Source organism: Micropterus salmoides, unplaced genomic scaffold, assembly GCF_014851395.1.
Source record: "Micropterus salmoides isolate LMB-PRFRI ecotype aquatic unplaced genomic scaffold, ASM1485139v1 Ms_hic_scaffold_14, whole genome shotgun sequence".
Classification (NCBI taxonomy): Eukaryota; Metazoa; Chordata; class Actinopteri; order Centrarchiformes; family Centrarchidae; genus Micropterus; species Micropterus salmoides.
The window spans coordinates 10,105,713-10,118,638 of record NW_024040485.1 but is presented as its reverse complement, the minus strand read 5'-3'; the positions used below and the strand labels follow the sequence as shown (position 1 = coordinate 10,118,638).

Below are 12,926 nucleotides of genomic sequence, written 5' to 3'. Positions count from 1 at the left end.
GGAGGAAGAAGGAAGGGTGTCTGCTTGAAACATCCGTTAAGACAATAGACCTTTTCCACAACAGACGTTGTGACTATAACTTTAACAATGACTCAATTTTATTCAGGTGTTTCTGAATAAAATAGTCATTGTTAAAGTGATCAGTAAGTCATGACATTGTGACAGTTAGCCAACTTGCACAGTACCAGGACTCTGAAACTGGAGCACCTAAACAAGTTAATTACATCTGTGCTTTTCCTAATGGGCCATGTCAAAATGTCTTAATAGGCTTGCCATACAAAAGACATTTAGTTTTATATGCTTAAAAAAAAGACCTACCATCCTATAGGCAAATATTCAATTTTAATAAGTTATTCAGGAGATCATTGTCCTTTAGTAAAATCTTACAAAAAAAATGTTGCAATAGTAATCCTGAGATGTTAAAATTGGGGATACACTGTAGCTGAAAAGGCTGTGGGATTAGAGTAAAACTAAACTAAATTAGGACTATGCTGGCACCTTAAATTCTGGATCATAATTAGTATCTACTTTTTATATAGAAAATGACAATGGCAGGACAATTTAATATTCACCGGTGGTAAAAGGAGTTTTTACTGCCACCTTGGACTTCAGTAAGATGTTCTCCAAATGTTTCTTCTTGTTAATAGTAACATTTAGAGCACTTGGTCACTCCATATTTTGACATAGAAATGGGACATTTAAATGGGCACACTAGTCCATAGAGTACTATTCAACTGGATAAAGTTGCATCATTCAACAGGTGTATAAAGTTTTCTGTGGCTCTGGCAAGGTGTTACAAAGTAGTGACTAACTAACTCTGATCTCATCCGTTGTTTCTGTTTGGGCTTGGAGTCTTTTTATTTTATGTTTTTCCTAAACATAAAATGACTGACGATTCTGTTTTTTGTTTTTAAATCTTCTCTTGCAAGTCCCCAACTTAACAGAAGTGCGATAAGAAATAGCCTCACAGAACATCGATCTCTTGCATTAGTCTAAAGACAGCAGCCAGCAAAACTGGTGACAAAAGCAAGTCTCCACATAGGACCTCTTATGTCGGCCAATAAATGCATTAATACATATCAGTATGTCACAACAATACAACACAGAATGAGACCATAACATGACGACATCAAGAGCACTGTCTTTTTGTTTATTGCACGAATCGTACATATTTCCAACTGAACTGTAGAACACAATATTAGGCAGTGGTGGGGGGAAAAAAGTTGTTCATCAAAAGCCTTATTTATACAAGATGCCAAAATAGCCAGTGGGAAAATCTGGATATAACTGTCTCAAATGATGGATTAAGATCTAGAAAGGAAACACTGTTTTTTTTTCCTTGAACAAGAAAGAGAATCAAAACTAGTATACCTGAAATGACAGTTCATAACAGAGGGATGTCATTCATAAAAGGAAAAACTCAACAAAAAATGGTGCCTCATGTCAACTTTTTTTTTCTCTGGATTTTAAAAGTACTTTGTCCTCATATAGAATATAAACCTCTGCATCAATACCAATCAAATATTTTGACATCTTTTTTTTTTTTAAGTCAAACAGCATTTGCTGAAGTTGATTTTTTTTTTACAGTTTTAATATATATTTATATATGTACATATAAATTCAACTAACTAGAGTTCTCATAGAAAATGAGAAAAGCTGGACTTTATCGCTCTCACACAACAAATGACTGGCAAGCATATTGACCCCCCCCCCATCCTACTCTTTGAGCCAATGTCAATACAGCACAGACAGACGTTTCTTCACAAGTGGTGTGCTGGCTGCAAACACACAACACACGACCTGGTTCAAATGTTTGTCTGAAAAATGTTACTCAGCAATTGATTTGAGACTGTTCGCATCGCACAAGAATTTTAAAAAGGAACCACATGGACAAGTGGAGTCCTTTGTTAATCCAATTTCAATTGGCACATAGGCAGTCTTTCACTAGGGTTTTGATCCAGGTCGGTTCTGGCTATTCAAAATTACACAGAGCCTAACATCAGTCATTACATCCTATGCACAAGTTGAACACCATCTACCTCTATACTTTCACGTTCACTAGGACAGGTGAACTGAAGACATCCTGTCAAAAACAGGTGTCAGGATGGAGAGCGAGGGAGGAAGAAATAGAGGAGGAAGGGCTGGTGGAACCAAAAGAAACCTCTTCCAAGTGCAAAATATCTCCCCAATCAAAAAACTTAAAGAAATACACTAAAATGCACTGTGGGATTTCCAATGAGCGATACAAGACAACAGCTCTTCCCCCAAAAATCACACATTCAGTGCATGTTCTGTCTGTCTCAAACTAAAGCATCCCTGATTCAAAGTGCACGCGGTAGTGTAGGGGAGGGTGATGGAAGGGGGAGGGGAGGGAGTAGTTGAGGGCAGCACGTAAAGATTTAGTAGTCCTCAGAGAGAAAACCTGTGATAAATATAACTATCTGCACAAGCTCAGGGCCAGAAATCAGTACAAGACTTAGGCAATGCAGTGAGGGGCGCCGGGGTTTCCCTCTACAAGTTCAAATCTTAAATAGGAAGTCACATATAGGGGATAGTTTGAGGGAACGGATTCTGCGCCCTTCCTCCGTGCTGACCCCCTTGTCATCAGCACAGAAAGGTTGACAGCAAGAGGTGTGTTACTAAGACAGGTCGGAGTTGTGTGCTGGTGATGTGTAGCTTCCTACATGGTGCCTAAAGAGGAGGGGCTTGTTGTCATACAGTACATTGTTCTTGGGCTACACATAGCGTATAGATAACGTATGGATAAGCAGGATCCTCCGAGTGGTTTATAGGGATGTAAGCACTCACTCAATCTCTTTTTCAAAAAAAATAAAAATAATAATCGGGATTCTGGAAGAATTATACTGTCTGCAGTTGCCATTTGCACACTCACAACTGCTGGGAAACCAGGCATTAAGCATCTCTGTCACTCTGCTTCAACACTATGTTTAAGTAAATGTGTGTGTTTATCTGTCTGAGTTTGTATGTGTGTAAAAAAAAAAAAAAATTAAACAAAACCTCTAATCTGTGGCTCGTCAGTGTTTGAGTGTGCCAGTGTGTCAATAGTGCTTGCCTATGTGCATCAATTCAAGGGCAATAAAGTATGTATGTATGTATGTATGTGTGTATGTGTGTATGTGTGTGGCTCAGGAGGACATGCACTGGACATGGTCTGGACCTCCTTCCTCTTCATCAGAGGAATCTGGAGAGCTCCAGGACTCGTCTGTGTCTGCGTCTGCACCTTCACGGCGGGCCTGCACAAACATAAATAAGAGGAGAGCAGAGAAAAGTGACAATGAGCCTATTCGGGGGAAACCTGGTCCTTAAAGTTAGAAAGTGCACTGTATATTTTCAGTGCAGAATTGCCAGTACATTCCCACAAATTCCAACTGTATTTTAGTAAATACACGCACAACAAGTACAAAAACTATCCCCTGCAGTGTGTTAAGGCCTAAAATGTTTAATGCATTTTCTTCCTAATAAAAAATTTGCAAAGCACCACTGTTTACTAGCTTGCAGTCTTCTTTCCTTCCTTTGCAGGTATATTGTTACACTTTGCACATTATAGCATTAAACTGTCAAACGGAACAGTACTAGTGGTTACCCATAACAGCTAACTTGCCTCCTCCAATTTTCAATGGACAGGGACCCAATAGACTGCATCCTACATACTATTTACTTAAGGGGCACTCCAGAAATTTAGCACTGCATTATAAAAGTGAGGTACTCACAAGAAACAGATAATAAAAAAAAAAAAAAACAATGGTCAAAATCACAGTAACAGATCCTAGTATAGGTCAAGCTCAAAAAACGCTGTAGCCTACATTTCCCATAATGCAACCAACAGGATATTTTGGTGAGGCCCTGCCTGCCTGTTCAATGCCCACATCTTTTGAACTCCACAACCCAAAACATGATTAATGGGTCCTAAGTTTATTGCAGTGTTAGGGGAACTCACCCTCGCAGGCCTTCTGTTCCTCATGTGTCTCATCAGGAACCACAGCAGCTGGGTGTCATACTGGTCACCGTGGCGCACACTGTCCTCATCGCGCTCCCGCTTGTTCTTCTTCATCACCTTGACAAGCACGACAAATCGTTTATTACAGGTGTGAGCATGCACGCACCTCAAACATACCCCCTGATGTCCCTGATATAAATTCCATTTCTTTTCCAGGACTTCTCATAGCAACGTTTTTGCAGCTTAAATAGAGGCCTAATGTCTCACTATAATGACCATAATATATCAAGCATAGCCAGTTATTACATAAAAAAAAGTTTATTATTTTAGTTACTAGTTTTTATTATCACCCCTATAAAAAGCAGAACGGAATAAAATAGAGCAGAATAGAATACCTCTTTGAGACCCTTGAGTCCTGTGGGGCTTTCAGCTGTGGGGGCCCACAGTTTGATGTCGTGGTCCAGCCCACTGGTGGCCATACCTGGCAGATGGGGATGCGGCTCCAAACAGTTCACCTGTTGTGAACAGAGAGTAGAGAAATGACTGAGATGATTATATGAAGACGAACAGAGAGAATATTCTTGGGATGGATGTCTCAGCAGCAAAAAAGCCAACTCTTCTGTTAAAGAAAATATACAACAGAAAAAAACAGTATGTATACCAAGTGTATTTTTATCAGAGTAAAATATTAATAATAGTATTTTGCTGCAACTGAAAACAAATACTGGGCAATTACCACAAAGACATAACAGAATAAACACTGCCAACCAGTAGTGTGTTTGTACAGCCTTTCCTAAGTCATCTCTGAACCCAACAAAATAAATATTTTTGGCACGTTAATGCGTTATCACGTTAACACATTAATTAATTAACGCCGACAAATATTTTATCGCACATTAACGCAGTTTTTATTATCATTATTTTGAAAGTCTGTTGCTCACTGGCTCTTTGATCAGCCTGCAAATCACCCACCAACACAAGCAGCGGAGGGAGGATTCGGCAGACTACATTGGATGCAGCGTGTGGGAGAAGTAGATAAACAAAAGCAAGACAAGCGATCAAGTGTCATATCGAAGTGGATAGCTACACACTGCATGCTGATTAGTATTGGGGAAGATGTCGATCTTAGGAACGTATCCTAGCGCTAAATTCATCAAGTCCGACCCAATTTGATAAATAATGTTGTATGTGGTTCTCGTATCGTATCGGTTCTCGACTTCATAGCCTCTCTTCAGGTAGGACCCTCATACTGAAACACCAGTCTTTGTAAAGACATGAAAATTAGACAATTCAGCAGAACAGTGTCTGCAAACGGCCATTTTTACATCTTTCTTGGACACTTTAAAATGCTGCCACACTGCCGACATGTCAACCTATTTTTTTTGGTAAAATGTAATCAGTCTTTTGACTTATTAGGCCGAACACCGGTAGTGCTATTTTTGGCCAAATCATTTCGGGGACTGAACATTCGGTGCCTACCTAGCAATGGCTTCTGTGCGCTACACAGCTGTAGCCTATTTAACTTATGTTAAAATTATACATAACTTTACCTGATAGGCCTTCATCTAGTTTTGCGGCTCTGCCATGCAAATTCCTTCCTGTTGATGTCCTATTTAGTAAACAGTAATAGATTCTGGAAACTCTCAAACAGCGAGGATCAGTCTCTCTTCCAATGATTTGTGCTGCGCGTCGCATACAAAAAGTGCAAGACAATTCAACTTTGGCAGCAGGCGGATGTGTGTGAGGCGAGCACTTCACCTCACTCTAACAGGGAACACTTGCTACTGAACACAGACAGTTTATGCTGCTCCCTGATAAAAGACAAATGTTTCTGCTGATACCTGTTCAGAAAAAAACAAAAACAAGATTCATATATGTTAACCTGTTGCTCAGAAGGTGCTTGTTATGATATTATGATGGTAACTTGTTTTAACAAGCTAGATAAAAGATAATGCCCTGGCAGTGACAAATAGCTTTGGTTTTATATTTGACTTGATCACATTAATGTTTAAGTTGAGATTTACAAGAAATATTTTATTGCTGCTGTGTAAAAGGAATCCTGATGGTAAAAGGCACCTTATTTTTTAAAGTGTTTGCAAACCACATGTTATGGCACTTTTGTGTAGATAGCAGTACATTTAAATTAAAAGTGTGCAATACACTACATTAGAATTCATTATTCAATTTTGCACTTTTAAAAATTTTAATTGTTGCCAAGTACAAATTTTTCTCTCTCTCTTCAACTCACCACTCCTCCTCTGTCTCCCTCCATAAACTGGACAATGCGAGCAGAGTACTTGTCCCACAGGTAGATGTGTCCGCAGTCACTGCCACTAACCACAAACTCACTGGATGGCCCATAGAAGTTCACACCCTTCACTGTGAGAAAAAAAGATGAGAGAGAATGTTTTTGGTCTGCCAAATGCTAACAGCAAGAAGAAAGATTAGTTGTCAGGCAACTGCTTGTGAAGCTGGGCTATAGATAGAAACTAACTGACAAGGTGGATCTTTAAAACTGTGGGTATATGCAAAGGGCACTACTTTATTACAGCGATAAATTATCGTTGTTAGTGGCAACTGAATTTAACACCTGTTGCATTATTGCGGTGTCCCTTGTATCTCCTGCGATAGTCAGCCCCATCACTGTGGTTGGAGTCAAACAGATAGATGTCCTCGTCGTTATAACTGGCCAGGAGCTCTGCACAGACAGAATGGTCCAACAGTCATTTGTTTAATTTCCTTTAATGTCATTAAATCAAAATCTGGTCTGGGCATTTTCTCATACAGAGATGATTCAGACATGCTCGGCTACATTATTGATTTCAGTAAATTCCTGTAACTGGCACTATACCTGACCTTACTGGTGCTCTGCAAAGATGAGAGCACACTAACGCATAAGAATAAAGAATAAACCTCATTCTGTTTGAGTGTAACCGATGTTGCATCAGGAAGGTTAAGAAGGGCCGCATTTTAAGACAATGAATCATCAAGAGTAGGGATTGGTATTTTCAATATTTCTAAAACATGTTGATAACTGAATAAGCAATTAGGTGAGGATAATCAAACTGAATACCAAACAGGATTAGGATGATTGCAAGGAAATTAAATCATGCCATATTAAATCACAGAGGAAACCACTACAAAACTTCATCAAACAGCTTGGGACAAAATATTTTCTACACAAAAATGATTTAGTTATAGTAATCAAGCAATCCTCTTACAGTTTTCATTTTGGGTCTTTTCACACATGACAACAAAGGAGGAAAAATCTAAATACTTTGCGTATGATGGTTTTCAAAACAGATCGGCACCGATTGGCTACAATTTATTTTCAGGCCTGTTAAAATGTAGAAATGCACCGAAACTACCGCCAAGCTGAGGCTTTGTAGCTATCTGAGCTATTGAAATAACTGTATTTGTAAACAGCACAACATGTGTTAGGCTATAGCCTAATTATAATTTCAACTACAGTAAGATAAGATACACTTTACTCATCCCACACTGAAGAAAACCCTTAAGCCATAGTTTATATACACTACTGTACTGTAGCTGAATTATACACAGTACAGTAATTTAATTTCTACAATCATTTGAAAAGCATTTGAAACAGCTGTACTATATTTTGAAACTAGTGAAGCTGTCCTTTTCATTACTTTATATTCATGTAATAAATATACAAATGTAAATTAGATGGTCATGTGCATGAGAAATAAAGAAAAAGAAAAGAATTTGGTTAGAATAATCATCTGCTTGTAGTGATGAATGTGACCCGGACAGATGTGGTCACTATAAAAGGTTTCCCCTGTATTTCCATACTCCATGACTGCATGCAAGCTGTCAGTCATTGTGCATTTACCTGTGCCATCGTGACTGTACACAAGGCAGGTTATGTTGGTTTTGGACTCACTGGATACCAGATGGGAAGGACAAAACTTTTTCAGAACCCCATTGTTGTCATTCTCATTAATCTTCCTCTGGTCATAGATCCTAAGAGGGTGAGGATATGAGAAAGTGAGAGAAGAAAAAAAGAATTAAGAGATGTAAAGCAACAATATCAAATATTATTACTATCACTATTTCCATTGCATCCATTTGCATTATTATTGAAATAATTAGCACTAGAACTGCAACCTGGTTCATACCTCACATACTGATCTCTTCCACCCACAGCAAAGTGGTTTGTCTTTGCTGGGTTGACAAAGATGGTGTACAGCCCTACTTTTTTATCACCCTCCTTTACAACCACCAGTTTACTGCCACACAAATGCAGGAGACACAAAGGAAAAAACGGTTTTACAAATCATGATGACACATGGCAAACACAGGAAAACTGGCAAAGATGAACACGTTTAAAAGTGGAAGTTCACCAACACTGACTGAAAGACTGGATATTTGCTTAACAAAACCACAAACTATTGCCTAAAAAGTTGTATCAGTACCTCTGACTGACTCAACAGAAATCAAACATTATGAATGTATTGTGTTGTAGTTTATGGTATTTGTCCCACCTATTGCACAAGCCTGTCAGTCTAGAAATTCTACAGAAAATCTAATTCCCGAGGTGACGAATTTCAACTGTGCTAAACTTAACTAATTAAGGGCATCACTCACTTGGCAGGACGGTCTAGACGCAGGTCAATACCGAACACCACAGCATCCTCTCCAGCGGACAGAAAGGAGCAGGGGGAATCTGGCTCAAGGGCCAGCTGGAAAAAAAAATAAGTAGGAAAAAACACAGATGGGACACGTCTTAATCATCAGGCTATCAGAGTTATAAATATATTTACCACAGCTGCAAGTTATGGCAGAAACGCCTAAACACTTACATTCACACATACAGTACGAACGCTCACCTTGTGTGCTGCACCTTTATGCTGTGCTACCCGCTTGGTGTTCTTGCAGCGCTGTGTGGCAGAGAGCTCAGCCACTCTGATCTGGCCATCTCGAGCACACATGGCCAAGGTGGAGTCTCCACTGTGTGGCAGGAACTTTGCCTATGTACATTAAGGGCAAGGGGAAGACTTGTTTTAAGTTTCTGACCGCAGTACACATTGATTAGTCACCCACTCATCTGACTTCAATCTGTGTCTACTCTCTTGTCTTGCAAGTTTATTCATTAACTATTGATTAATATGAAATAATCTATTCATTCCCTCATCATTAAAGTCAAAATATACAATTTTCTTTTCTCCATTAATCAACTCTAGTTCTTAATCCACCTGCTTCTTTGCTCTCAAGAGGTACATTATTTTGTTTTCCCTGACCTGAAAGACATTGCTCTTGTGGCCGCTGTCAAACTCCAGTTCAGCACGGCGGACAGCCCAGTCCCAGATCACCACTCGCAGGTCATCGCTGCCTGAAGCCAGGCGTGTGCCCGAGGGGTTGAAGTGCAAAGTGTTGACGCAGCCTGTGTGCCTCTCCAAGCGACCCTGGAGCTCCATCCTCTGCACGAGACCGCGGGCTCCACACACGCGCCTCACAAACTGGTGCGAGTCCCTGCCGATCTCCCTGGAGCGCAGAGAGGGTACTGCCCGCCATTCAGGGCCACGCAGGTCACGGAGCTCTGCTCCCAGCCACGCCTCCATAGCCTCATCATCGTCTTCGTCATCATCTTTCTGTTCATCTTCTTCTTCATCCTCATCGTCATCCTCATCTGAGCTGGTGGAGTGATTGGTGCTGCCACCAGGTCTATTCCTCTTTCTAGCTGCCCTTTTCCCACCATCTTTTTCCTTTGCTCTCTCCCGTCTGCCTCCCTCACTCTCTCTTTCCCCATCCTCAGTTAGGGAGTAAAGACCGCTGCCATCCATGCTGTCTGTGTCTTCTTCCTCATCTCCCTCTCTATTTGCCTCAGTCTCTGCTTCCGCATCTGGCATGGGCTTGTCTCCAGACGCCTCTACTGTTTCTCTGGGAGCTACAGAAATAGGGAAAGTCAGAGCCATGGAGGATAAGGTTAAGTCATTGCTGTTTCATTGGTAGATTAAAAAATGCTGCACAAATACTATTAGGCTGCAAATTTCTCTTTGAAGAAAACTCCAATAATGTTAGAAATATCAGAGTATACCTGCAGTAAAAGTGTCTGCATTTGAAATTTGAACATAGTTAAAAATATATTTAAGCAAAGTTTCTACCATACCATTTTTTTTCACAGGACAAGCTTTTTGAAGAGCTGTTAAACTGCAAGAATGGAGTTACCATCTAGAGAGGAAGACTGAGTTTGTCCCTCTTTGCTTCCAGAGGCATCTCCCTCCTTATTTTGCTCTTCTTCAGGTTCTTTTTCTTCAGAGCCACCTAGTAAACCCAAACATGTCCGCTGATTACCTGTCAGAGCTATGCAGAATGACAGCTGGCACAGTTATGGTCAGTATACATCGTCAGTAATTCTCTAGTACTGATGTTACCGTTAAGCGCAGTGGATTTGCAGTCAGCCTCAGCCATTCTGTCTCCTTTGTCCTGCGTCGACCCGAGGTACAACCTTTGAGTGTCACACACAAAAGCAATATTTAGGTTGTTTATTCACAAGGGTTCAAATATAGGAACAGACACCTTGTACAATAAGTGAGCCGAGACGATCGCTTGCAGTCGCTGAACTGTACTCCACTGGTTAAATTACCTGTTAGCTCCGTAGCTTCCAAACTAACAGCCTGGCTAATTTACTAATTATCTACCGCTGCCTGTAGCGAGATAAACAAACTAACTTGATTGCTAGCTGGCTCACAGGCCTTACTAATGCTCGATTTTGCTTTGTGATGTTTTACAGTGCATTGTCCTCTGCGGTGCTCGACAACCCGACACTTTTATTAACGTGAGCTAATGCTAACTGTGAAGCTAACAAATATCGAAACTAAAACACTACTGTTAGCCCTAACTTAACAACCGAGCAGCTGGTTGTCAAAAAGCGAGCACGCAGCTAGCGTTTCGTGTAGTGGCTAACTAGCATAGCTTAGGTTATTACCTCTACTCGAAGGCCCGACGAGGCGTACTTCTTAGTTTAGTCCTAATCTTTATTGCAGATTTATTTTCTCCACCTCACTGCTTAGCAAGTGAGCTAAGTGCCTTGACTAGGAATTCTCTGGCGGTTAATACACGACATTAGGAATGCGTACATAAAGGGTCTTTGTAAAAGAGAGACTATTTAAAGCAAGCTTGCTGCGTCCACACAAGGTTGACTGCTCTGTTTATGTTTTGACGGTTCAGCTTCTTTTTTTTTTCTGTGTTTCCATTTCCGGTGTCGTGCTCGCTTCGTTTTTTTTTCTCCGGAAGTTTACAGAGGAGAAACGCGAGGCCAAATAACAACAACAAGAACTACAGTACAATAGTAATAATAATAATGCTAATATGCATATTCTGAAATGTATCACCTATTTGCATAGACTGTATATAAAAAGCCTATTTGTTATTGTAGGCATGCCTTATTTTAAATAATTTAACAAAGTCCACATTAATCCATCTTAGAATTTCATTTATTTTGCTGGGCCCCTCCTCCCATTCTCTCAGCAACATGTACAGTGGGAATATGCATATATTAGCACAAAACTGAATAATGAAGGGCTTAAAACTACATTTTTACAGAGACTTTCTCACCTGCTCAAAGTCAGGATCACATTATCAGGCCGGGTCTGCCTTAAAACCTGCATTAACAGTTTTTTTGGTCACTTGGGGGCAGCAACAAGCTGTAAACAAAACACTGACATCACCTTATAAAATTGTGTCAACAGAACAGAAAATTCATCCAGACCCGAAGAAGAAGTTCAAGGTGAGAAATGTGCAGGTTGATTTTTAGCATTTAAACTGCTTACGCAATTCTTATCAGTTCTTGTTAAGTTGGAGTTCATTTTAATAACCCAGGCTAAATCATTTACCAAAGTATAATGTTCTTGCTAACTATTTGACCCTGAGTAGCAGCTCTCACAGTAATGTTAGCTTGTTACTTTAAGTTTTTGTCGGTTTGCACAGAAAGTGATTCAGAGTTTTTGTACAACATTACTTTGTAATGCCATGACATGGTGTAACTTATTAAATACACACATGCACCTTATTGTCATTAACAACATTGCGCTGCAACGCCATTAAAAAACAGCAGGTTGTCAGCCCATCCACCGCTCCAGTTTGTTGTAGCACAGATGATGCACAGTAGGCCCTTCATTCTCAAACACATTCTCAACTCCTGAGGTTAATGGTCTCTGTGGTTTTTTAGCTACAAAATGCGCCACTATGTTTACCAGCTAGCTGCTAACTCTGTCTGTCATTTACGCTGGACTTGTGGCATACAGTGGATTTGTAAGAGCTCTTTTTTTTCTTTCTGAAAATGGTTGCCTGCCGCAGGTGGAAATGGAGTTGATGCTGGTGGGACTGAACAAAAACAGTAGCATTGCAGATCTGAAAACCAAAACTGTGAAAGTTGCTAAAGCACACAGCTGAGAAACCTATGAACGCTATGAGCTGGGAACTGTAGAGTCAGGTGACAATCCTCTGTGGGGTTTTCATTACAAGTAACCACTTTCACATTACACATACTAAGTTGGTGCATTCTTAATATAAAAATATTGTTTAGTACAGCTTTAAAAAACATTTCACATGAATTTTTCTTTGTGTCACTTTGAGCAGATGCCCACCTTGCCCAGTTGATATCCTTCCTTGATTTCATTCAGTTATTATCTTCTACCTCTAGAGTCTTACCTTGTTGCTAAAAGTAAATTTCCTACTATAAGCTCTATTAATAACATCCAATTAACCAGTTCTTGTATAACCTCAGCTAAGGGACACTTCACAAAATGTCTCATTTTAGCTAATGCTAATTTTAGCTAATGCTTATGAGTTGTTGTCCTCAATATATTTTCAGGGAAATTATATGATATTGTACACAGTATTGGATTTGTGCTATCGTGCATGCATTTGCATTGTATTATAGTGATTTATTTTTGTATTTAAGAAATCCATAGAGCAAGTTTTCCTGCTTACTCACTCTTGA

The 12,926-nt window shown here is 39.9% G+C and overlaps 1 protein-coding gene across 2 annotated transcripts; it reads right to left on the bottom strand.

The window, feature by feature from the left end:
• Positions 1-1,129: 1,129 nt before the first annotated feature.
• dcaf8 (DDB1 and CUL4 associated factor 8) lies at positions 1,130-11,167 on the bottom strand. 2 transcript variants are annotated; one of them, XM_038717552.1, is made up of 13 exons: positions 10,911-11,167; positions 10,357-10,430; positions 10,151-10,246; positions 9,223-9,869; positions 8,812-8,952; positions 8,570-8,664; positions 8,101-8,211; positions 7,815-7,945; positions 6,549-6,656; positions 6,207-6,337; positions 4,354-4,473; positions 3,959-4,075; positions 1,130-3,254 (listed from the first exon to the last, which is right to left on the bottom strand). In XM_038717552.1, exons 2-13 carry the CDS (start codon positions 10,391-10,393, stop codon positions 3,147-3,149), a joined length of 1,842 nt encoding a protein of 613 aa, XP_038573480.1. In that variant the 5' UTR covers positions 10,394-10,430; positions 10,911-11,167; the 3' UTR covers positions 1,130-3,146. The 2 variants fall into 2 exon arrangements, with proteins under 2 accessions (XP_038573480.1, XP_038573481.1); XM_038717553.1 differs by lacking the exon at positions 10,911-11,167 and adding an exon at positions 10,569-10,883.
• Between the last annotated feature and the right edge of the window lie 1,759 nt (positions 11,168-12,926).

Coding starts and splice junctions, on each gene's coding strand:
- dcaf8 (XM_038717552.1), bottom strand. CDS start 10,393: ATGGCTGAGGCTGACTGCAAATCCACTGCGCTTAACG. Junction 8,212..8,569: donor CGTCTAGACCGTCCTGCCAA/GTGAGTGATGCC, acceptor TTTGTGTGGCAG/TAAACTGGTGGTTGTAAAGG. Junction 3,255..3,958: donor GGAACAGAAGGCCTGCGAGG/GTGAGTTCCCCT, acceptor ATGTTTGTGCAG/GCCCGCCGTGAAGGTGCAGA.